Below are 11,284 nucleotides of genomic sequence, written 5' to 3'. Positions count from 1 at the left end.
ATCACATAATTTAAGCAAAAGTCACAAATATAACGAATGGTAGCAAACATCTAACAGTTAATGGTGATAAATTGGTCACAAATAAATTGTGAAAAGGAATTATTCATAGTAAATAATGCACTGAAACATTTTTGAAATTTAGTCAGAATAATGTAAATGATGCTTTTTTAAGTGTACTAAAACACGTCTAAAATTTAAATTACAGTATATCAATAACGAATCTTTCTGTTAATATCATAATTAAACTGTTTTCTATCCGGTTGAAACTTCAAGGTTTTATGAACACAAACAACTGACTAAACCTTTACACTTTAATATACTGTGTCAGGGTAACATGTACATTTGATAAATGATGCTTTAAACGCAGTATACAGAACATTTTTGATGAGACATATTCTTAATATAAAATGGAGAAACAGCAAAGTAATACATACGATTCAGCTGGCGTTTTCTCACGTTTGTTTTTTTGGTATGTAATATTATTTAATGTTTTTAATTATAAAAATTTTATGGTATCAATAATTACTAAATTCTTTGTGGCTGTAGTTTTGAGCTGTATTTTTGTATTTAATTTTCTATCATTTTCAAATGTGAAAATTCCAGCGTTCCTCTGTGCACGATATTGTGAAAGTTATCTATTTGTAAGTAATTTATATGTAGACCTACATAACAATCGCGCCGTCGTCTATTATATAGCATGAAAAACTTCTTTTTATCAAAAAGTGTTGAAGGAAGGACACACATTAGCATAATAAATACATAATTATTTTTTTATTTTAAACTAAGAATCCAGTGTTGCGACGTTGCCAAGAACTTCAACGAAAAATCCGAATATTCTTATAGTACACCCGCCATTATTAATTTTTTTCGCGTACTCCTAAACCACCAAGCGCCAACTTCAAGGGTTACGCATATTTAAGGTTAAAAGGCGCATACGTACACTATAGGTGATAGCTAAGTTTTACTTAGAAAAAATTGAAGTTAGTCAGAATAACAGTGTAAACTTCTTGGGCCATAATAGAGTACCCTTACTTTGAATCCTTATAAAACTAAATTATATACTAAAGGCATAATAAAAGTAATTGCGTTAGTAATCAATCAGAAAACGGATAAAGAATGACTTTCAGGAATGACTTCCTTATCAACATTATTCTATCTATTATACTGATAGAAATAATAAACTAATGTGGAACTAAAGTGGAGTGGATTTTTGAAAATATCATTGTTTAAACACGATAAATACGATTTGCTATGTGTTTAGATGATACGGAATCGATGGGTTGATTAGTAGATTGTAATATGGTACTTTCTTCATTTTTATTAGAAGGTAGGTCATGACAGATTTATTGGAGTGGGAGATGTTCTTGTTGTTCGTTTGGATTTCGTTTTATAGCTGTTTAAAATTTGCTTTTCCAAATATAGTCTAATAACGAATTACATAGAAGAGGATTATACAGATGAGTATAATACCACAACATCCAACGATGATCCAAATAATTGAAGGTGAATGGGAAGAACTCGATGAAGTAGGGTGATTTATTTGAAGTATAANACTGACCTTCCTTTTTAGGCTACTTGTCGCCGGAAAGTTTACAAAAAGTCTTTTTAAAAAACACAAAACATCCAATTAAAATTTTTAAAAATTTCTGAAAAAGGAACTGGTGACATACAGCTGTCTTGCTTACTTCCATCATACCGTTGGGGTTTCTTCTTCTTTTTATTTACGGAAGATTAGCGCTGGAAAATGTAGATTTTAGAGAAGTTGCCCCCTGGTGACGATATATGTAGAAATTTCTTCTGTAAAAAGCGCATTTTCCAGCGCTAATCTTCAGTAGATAAAAAGAAGAAGAAACCCCAACGTTATGATGGAAGTAAGCAAGACGGCTGTATGTCACCAGTTCCTTTTTCAGAAATTTTTAAAAATTTTAATTGGATGTTTTGTGTTTTTTAAAAAGACTTTTTGTAAATTTTCCGGCGACAAGTAGTCTAAAAAGGAAGGTCAGTCGCCGAAAATGTTTTAGTCTTGGAACACAAGTAATAAATGGTAATCCTTTTTGGACAGTTTTGTCTTGAATTTTATTTTATTAGAAATAATTTTCCATTGGACGAATTTTTACAGAAAAAATTTTAACTGTAATATCTTTATGATCCCCGGAATATTTACCACTAATCAAACCTACAGATTTTTTATTAATTAAATAAAACTGCAATGGATTTTTGTCTGTATTTCTCTCTGTCTTCACTAGATGGCGACACACGAATTAATACTTTCTGTCTATAAGAAAAGTCTATTATTAAAGTTTGCTATTCTATTTGAAGAACTCATTAAATATTAATCAGTTAATTAGCAAAATCTTTGAGGAATTAAAAAAGTAATGTTATCACGCTAGATGACAGTACGTGTACTTATGGTGGGTTTTCGAATTGTAACGCATTAATTTCTGCAGGTAATTGTACAAAATATTCGAAATAGTTATTGAATTTATCTCAAATGAATATTTTTCAGATTGTTGAAAAATAATGCTGAGAGCTGCGAGGCAAGATAATAATATTCTTATTCGGAGTTTCAAAATTACAACGGGGTTTTCACATACAAAGTGGATTATCCACAAATAATTAATGAACAATTAGTTCAAATTTTCAAAGTTCTCTGTGTACATAAGAGCGGGCGAGGCCGCGACAGGGAATGCTATTATATATATATATTGATATAGATATATAGATATAGATATAGATGTAAANTTATCAAAAAGTGTTGAAGGAAGGACACACATTAGCATAATAAATACATAATTATTTTTTTATTTTAAACTAAGAATCCAGTGTTGCGACGTTGCCAAGAACTTCAACGAAAAATCCGAATATTCTTATAGTACACCCGCCATTATTAATTTTTTTCGCGTACTCCTAAACCACCAAGCGCCAACTTCAAGGGTTACGCATATTTAAGGTTAAAAGGCGCATACGTACACTATAGGTGATAGCTAAGTTTTACTTAGAAAAAATTGAAGTTAGTCAGAATAACAGTGTAAACTTCTTGGGCCATAATAGAGTACCCTTACTTTGAATCCTTATAAAACTAAATTATATACTAAAGGCATAATAAAAGTAATTGCGTTAGTAATCAATCAGAAAACGGATAAAGAATGACTTTCAGGAATGACTTCCTTATCAACATTATTCTATCTATTATACTGATAGAAATAATAAACTAATGTGTAACTAAAGTGGAGTGGATTTTTAGAAATACGAGTATCATTGTTTAAAGACGATGAGTACGATTTGCTATGTGTCTAGATGATATGGAATCGATGGGTTGTTTAGTACATTTTAATATGGTACGTTCTTTATTTTTTTAGAAGGTTGGTCATGACAGATTTCTTAGAGAGGGAGATGTTCTTGTTATTCATTTGGATTTCGTTTTATAGCTCTTTAAAATTTGCTTTTCCAAATATAGTCTAATAACGAATTACATAGAAGAGGATTATACAGATGAGTATAATACCACAACATCCAACGATGATCCAAATAATTGAAGGTGAATGGGAAGAACTCGATGAAGTAGGGTGATTTATTTGAAGTATAAGATCTAAGTCATATTTTACTTGATCCTTTGATTTATCCGCTAATCTGATATCTATATCTTTTTCATCCATTGACTCTTTTTGTTGTATGGGATATATTAATTGTTTCTGAATGATTAGTAATTCCGTTTGATTTAAAATTTCTTCAATCAGTGATACTACGAATGATAAAGCTAGTTTTATATGAATAGTGGAACGCATTCGAAAATGGAAAGTGAGGATGAGTCCTGGTAGGCATCCTGTACATGCGTTAGGTAATATTATTACTGTAGTATAATTTAATTTGCTTATTGTTGAAGGTGCAGAAGGAGCGTTTAACATGTTACCTGGACATTTTATAGCCAGTATGATAGGCTTGGGTGTAGAACATATCCAAGTTCGTTGGTTGTCGATACTTTTAAAGATAGGAGCATAACTTTCGATTAGTTGTCTTATACAGAGTTCTTTGACTTTTTGATTATTCCCAATAAATAAGGAGTATTTACAAGTGGATTGAGAAGCCTTTTGTATCGGAACATTTAGTGAACATGCGGAAAATTGTGACAATTGACATTAGAGAATTGTTTATTGGCCGCACACAATGGTATAGCCTAAGAAACTTGAAAAGGAAAGAAGTATAAAAGTTTTAGGAAGGGTTAAGATTGAAGGTGAAAGAAAGAGAGGTAGGACAGAATGAAAGTTAAGATATACAATTTGACCTCATGGTCACTGCTACACTTTTTTACAATTTAAGAAAAAAGATATTTACAAAGAAAACGTTTGTACAAAATTTGAATACAGTATTTACACTGAAGAGTTACATGCTGAGTGTTGAGCTTTTAAATATTGTAGCTATACAGTATAATAATGGTTCAATAAAATTAGCAGATACAAAAATATTATAAATTTAAATCATCGGTTACAAATATAAACTTGTACATGTAATTGTTAAATTATAATGTAGCTGTACATTTTTGGAAAATATGTAATAACATGCTATGAATACATATGGGAATGATTTACGCAGTTAACAAATAAGAAGTTATTGCTTAGAGATAGACTTACAAATTGTGAATTTATACAATATATTAAAGTGTACCGTAAACTTATAATAACAAAGACGACATATGTATCGTATTAGAGATACAGAAATTACAAAATTAATATTCGTGCAGAAATTAAATACTTTGTCGGTGAAAGCGAACACTTTAAAATTAATCGAGGAATTTTATGCTGGCAGTGAAGTTTCTTAGTGCATTAAATAGCTTTTTGTTGCTCGTTAGAGTTTTTAATGGGCAAGGCCACAGTTCATTTGATGTATGCACAGAGTCTATTAACATTTTTCTTTGCCTACTGTAGTGTGGACAGTGATACAAAACATGCTCCGGGTTATCTTCTTGATTCGTTTGACAGGTACAAAGTCCGTCTGTCTTATGTAGAAACCTTTTAAGGTAACTCCTGAAGTTTCCGTGACCAGACATCATTTGGGTTATTTGAAAAGTTGGTGTTATAAACTTGCTACTGTTTCTGAGTTGGACATTCGGTATAAAACGATAGGTTAGTCTACCTGTGGTACTATTTGCCCACCTGTTTTGCCAACTGTTCCAAGTACTGTCACGTAGTTGCTTCTTAAGCCAAGATGGAGTGAAATCGTAGGACAATCTTGTGGTCCTGATGGGGGCTGAGCGGGCTAGTTGGTCTGCTTTCTCATTACCTTGTATATTTGAATGTCCTTTGACCCAATTGAAGGTAAACTGTATAATGTTCCGGTAGGCTTTAATAAGTTGTACACTGTCGTAAACAATCGGCAGCTTTATGTTTATGTTTTTTAGTTGCAGAAGCGCAACTGTACTGTCACTTAATATGTTTGCTTTGGAAATATTATAGTCCTCTGGTTGTCGGTTATCCATTTAATAGCCTTGTAGATTGCGAAAGACTCAGCCTGGTTGGCTGTGCAGTGGTCAGCCAGACTGAATTGTGCCTGATAAATGGTTCTACTGTATTTTAACACAACAATAGAGCAACTCACTCCCACCTCGGACTTCGAACCGTCCGTAAAAATGTTAAGTCCCGTCGGGACCTTTCNACATTTGATTTTATGTGTATATACAATATAGCATAATTATAAAAGTCTGTGTGTAGATAGAGGTAAAACTTAGAAAACTTAGAACAGAAGCTATAAAAATGAATTTAATCTGCTTCTATATATACATCTTTAAGTGAACATCAGCAAAAATATTTCATTCGATACTCTAAATCATAACTGAAGGGTTATAAAATATAAATATTTTATTTAAAAAATTATTATCTGATAAATATACTCAGAATAAAACATCCTTGAAAAATATTCTATTCACTACCACGTGTATTAAAGATATTTAAATTACACGACGTATATTATCAACACCATTATTATCTTGACAAATTCAAAACGTAAATTAAATAGAATTCTCAAGCATTAAATATTTTTCTTTCTTTGCAATTATTCGTATTTCGAACAAGTATTTTTGCTTATGCATAAATACAGGAATGAAAATAACACATTAGTTTTCCACTGTACAAATAAGACCTTCAATCTTTGTGCAATAATTTCACATTATGAGTAAAAAAAAAAACAATGCAAGTTTAAAATATATATAAATGGTTTGCTGTATATTAGTTAATATGACGATTTTAGTCTCTGTAATCCAAAATTATTCTTGGTAGACCAATCACAGCAATCGTATTGGCAAATTAAGTTTATTTTGTAAAGACTACATCAAATGCAAATTCATAAACTTAATTTGCCAATACGATTGCTGTGAGATTTGTCTACCAAGAATAATTTTGGATTACAGAGACTAAAATCGTCATATTAANACCACATTGCACGGGATTGTACTGAGGCACAAAGCTGTAGCCACTGCTCAAAGAGCCATAAATACAGTGACTGTACCAATCGGGAACAGCCTCAGTGCTGTATTAATTGCAAAAGAGCCAATAAAGACATAGCACATGACAGAAGATATGCTACAAACCATAATGCGTTCGACCAAAAATGTCAGCAGACAATTAAAATAAAGGAGCTAATGATAAAACAGACAAACTATGGGTTATAACGTCTCACCAAGTAATATAAAACTGATACAGATCAATCTTCAACGTTCCAAAGCGGCTACCACAGAGGCGATGCAAACAGCTAACACTCGGCAAGCAGACATCCTTGCTATACAAGAGCCCTACTGTTACAACAGGAAAATAGCACTTTTCGGAAGTTTAAATACTCTCTGCCATACGGATCCTCTGGACAAACCACATTGTGGTTTTGTCATTACTAACAAGAATATCGACGTGCAGTTGCTGTGCTGCCATACAAACAGGTACTACACCACCATTATAGTCAAGACGCATAATATAAATCTGGTTCTGATATCATTCTATTATTCTCCTTATGAAGACATAACGAAGCCACTTGAGGAGCTTTATAATACTATCTACAAACTAAGTAACCTTCCCATCATAATAGCGGGGGATTTTAATGCTAAATCTCAGTTGTGGCACAGCCCAATTCAAGATCCTAGAGGCTACAAGGTTGTGGAACTCTTAAATAGTCTATCTTTACAGTCCCTAAACAAAAGCACTCTCCCAACATACTCCTCCTCCACCGGTAAAAGTTGGGTGGACATTTGTATTGGAAATCAACTCATATTAGGGCAAAACATTCACTGCAGTACCTTAGTAGATCACTCTGCAAGTGATCATAACTACATTGAGACAACTATAAACATCAGTTGTGCGTACAAAGAGATTCATATAAAACGGAAAACTGACTGGGTCCATTATCAAGATTACATCAAGTTGCATTGGTACAATGACACTCTTGCAAATCTAAATAATATTACTACACTTGAGCAGGTTATAGTAAAGCTGCAGTCTATCATACAGACTGCTTACCACCAAGCAACGACTATAAAAACTGTTAAACAGTCTGCACCTTGGTGGTCTAAAGAACTTTCTCACCAGCGGACCACGCTTAGGAGGGCTAGGAGGAAGTTTAGACAAGAGCAGGACCCAGATAGACGTGAAAATTTACGACAAGATTACTTAGCCCTCTTTAGGGAATATAAAAACAATATCAATAAAGCTCGCACTGAATCGTGGAGAAGATTCTGTTCGGAGCTCGGGAATAGTACACCATGGTCTACTCCATATTACGTTGTTAGAGGGAAAATGAAAAGCACCAGGATTCCACATAACTTCCAAGACAGTGTTGACTACAGTAATTCAATACAGGATACTTACACCAAAATCATCAATGAGCTCTTTCCAAGTGATGATCCGGCCACAGATGACGACACACACACGCAAGTATTAGGAAAGACTGTCACATCTGTCCCACTACAACAGAAGATATTATGTCTACGACCCAGGAAATCCACAACGAATTTTAGACCACCAAAGTGCAGACTGTTTAACAGTTTTTATAGTCGTTGCTTGGTGGTAAGCAGTCTGTATGATAGACTGCAGCTTTACTATAACCTGCTCAAGTGTAGTAATATTATTTAGATTTGCAAGAGTGTCATTGTACCAATGCAACTTGATGTAATCTTGATAATGGACCCAGTCAGTTTTCCGTTTTATATGAATCTCTTTGTACGCACAACTGATGTTTATAGTTGTCTCAATGTAGTTATGATCACTTGCAGAGTGATCTACTAAGGTACTGCAGTGAATGTTTTGCCCTAATATGAGTTGATTTCCAATACAAATGTCCACCCAACTTTTACCGGTGGAGGAGGAGTATGTTGGGAGAGTGCTTTTGTTGAGGGACTGTAAAGATAGACTATTTAAGAGTTCCACAACCTTGTAGCCCCTAGGATCTTGAATTGGGCTGTGCCACAACTGAGATTTAGCATTAAAATCCCCCGCTATTATGATGGGAAGGTTACTTAGTTTGTAGATAGTATTATAAAGCTCCTCAAGTGGCTTCGTTATGTCTTCATAAGGAGAACAATAGAATGATATCAGAACCAGATTTATATTATGCGTCTTGACTATAATGGTGGTGTAGTACCTGTTTGTATGGCAGCACAGCAACTGCACGTCGATATTCTTGTTAATAATGACAAAACCACAATGTGGTTTGTCCAGAGGATCCGTATGGCACAGAGTATTTAAACTTCCGAAAAGTGCTATTTTCCCGTTGTAACAGTAGGGCTCTTGTATGGCAAGGATGTCTGCTTGCCGAGTGTTAGCTGTTTGCATTGCCTCTGTGGTAGCCGCTTTGGAACGTTGAAGATTGATCTGTATCAGTTTTATATTACTTGGTGAGACGTTATAACCCATAGTTTGTCTGTTTTATCATTAGCTCCTTTATTTTAATTGTGTGCTGACATTTTTGGTCGAACGCATTATGGTTTGTAGCGTATCTTCTGTCATGTGCAATGTCTTTATTGGCTCTTTTGCAATTAATACAGCACTGAATCTGTTCCCGATTGGTACAGTCACTGACTGTATTTATGGCTCTTTGAGCAGTGGCTACAGCTTTGTGCCGCAGTACAATCCCGTGCAATGTGGTTATACCCACAGCATCTGAAACATCTTATGATATGCACATAATCGTCAATCTGTATATTCGCCCAGGAAATTGATATATGTTTCTCTTTTACTAGTAAGCTTCTTATGTGTGGGGTTGTAGACAATACCACATGCCTACAGTTTTCTCTTGTGTTTCCTCCAGTTAATGTAGTACTTATTCTAGTTTGTGACACGAACTCCTGTTTGTCTATCCTGTTTGTCATATCATTCTGTTCGTATATTGTGTCTATAATGTTATCGTTATCAACTGAATAAGGAACATTTCGGAGAATTACCCTAGGACGCCTGCCCTCGGAAATCTTAGTCTTAATTTGCTGTTGCACTTCAGGGAGTTCTCCCACCGCCTGCTCCAAAGTCCTTGCATCCTCGCAATTGGCCGTGCGAAAACATATTCCGTTTCCTTTTACTTGTTTAATAGCGGTCACTTTAATCTTTAGTTTATCAGGCTGTATTTTAGTAGTTATATCTTTGTATATTTTGTTCATGTTAACATCCTTCCCTTCTTCCCTTGGGTAAACAATCAATGCATAACTACTGGTGCATCCTTTCTGTTTCAATTTGTTACTAAGAGATTTTGTTATAGTTTTTGTAGTTTTACTTTGGGGAATATTGCTTTTTACTATATCTGAGTAAGTCACAGGATGAGTGTTCACTGGTTGGCTCTGCATAATAGGCCTGTCTGAGACTTCTTTAGCTGCCCTTAATTCCACCAGAGTCCCAAACATTTGATTAACCACGGCAAACATCCGTGCCGCTTTATCTCTAATTACTTTCTGTTCCTTTACTGTTGCAATTTTGCGAACTTTAGCCGGAAATAAATCGAGTATACGCCTAAGATGGCGACCTGACTCTTCAAGAAGAGCACCCTCAACCGAACCTGTGTTAGCATCACTAGAGATACTCCTTCCTGGAGAACCCAAAACAGACTCAGAAGCAGTGTCCTCTAATTGTTCCAAGACAACCCGTGAATTGTCCATGATAAAACTATTGCAACTAAATACTACTAAAACTACTGAAGAAAATACTAATCTTTAGTAACCAATAACAAAACTAATAATAATTAACCAAACTTTATAGTAATAGCTAACTCAACGCTACTAATAAACCAATTTAAATAGCAAAATATAATTAAGTAAATCCGATGAGTAATAATAATAAATTAAATTAACCTTGAACAATAATATAACTATTAATTAAACTAAATCTATAAATCAAATTGAATTTAGTATTTATAAACAACCCCTAACTAAATAATTAAAAATGAACCAGAGCACTACACCGTTTACTTTAAATAATCCTGCTTTGAAAAGACCTTAAAACTATAAAAATTATATTACAAAGATAAAACGTTCAAATTCATAATACCGTTAATAGCCGTAAAACCGTTAGAACCTATACTAATCACAAGCAATTAGACGACAAAAGCCACATAATTAATCCTAAGATCCAGATGTATAAAATATTAATATATATTACTTAATTATTTTAAATTTAATAAATAAAACAACTAATATAACCTGAAGAAACTGTTACAAAATAAATATAAAATAATATAACGATCGACAAAAGACCGTTAGAAAGAGAATAACAAAGACCGTTAGTTCTTTGTTAGGAACAAAGAAAACTGGAACAAAGACTTCCTCAGAATGCCTATAAAATATATATACACTAAAACTGAGCTAAAACAGTTAAAATTAACCCATAAGACACCAAATTTTGATACTATAACCGATATCCTGACGATAGTATAACGATATAAAAAAACCCCTTTATATTATAAATCCCCCGCTATAACCGATCGAACAATACTAAATTTACGAACCCGTAACTCCCCCCTAATAAATGTAGCCAGACTATTTTAATATCAAACTAACCGTAAAAAATAAGCTATCCAACGATGTGTCAAACGATGAATCCGAAAAATATTCCCAAAACAAACCTTCACGAGATGCAAAGAACAGTTACTCATAGATTCAGTCATTCTACGACAAGCACACAAACAACACAGAAACATACACATGGCATATATAGACTACAGAAAAGCATTCGACAGTGTTCCACACAGTTGGCTGCTACATATTCTACACATGTACAAAATACATCCATCACTCATTGCATTCTTCCAAAACACTATGCAGCACTGG

The 11,284-nt window shown here is 33.7% G+C and overlaps 1 protein-coding gene across 1 annotated transcript in view; it reads left to right on the top strand.

Moving 5' to 3' along the window:
- Nucleotides 1-401: 401 nt before the first annotated feature.
- Nucleotides 402-11,284, top strand: part of LOC111615362 (multidrug resistance-associated protein 4-like) — a 49,873-nt gene continuing 38,990 nt past the window's right edge. The window contains exon 1 of the mRNA XM_023356779.1: nucleotides 402-469. Coding sequence (XP_023212547.1) covers nucleotides 408-469 — 62 coding nt within the window. The 5' untranslated portion in view covers nucleotides 402-407. The remainder of the gene's footprint in view (nucleotides 470-11,284) is intronic.

Source organism: Centruroides sculpturatus, unplaced genomic scaffold (genome assembly GCF_000671375.1).
Source record: "Centruroides sculpturatus isolate CEXI.00-Female unplaced genomic scaffold, Cexi_2.0 scaffold1964, whole genome shotgun sequence".
In the NCBI taxonomy this organism is placed as follows: Eukaryota; Metazoa; Arthropoda; class Arachnida; order Scorpiones; family Buthidae; genus Centruroides; species Centruroides sculpturatus.
Note: the sequence above shows the minus strand (reverse complement) of the source record. Positions and strands in the feature narration are given on the sequence as shown.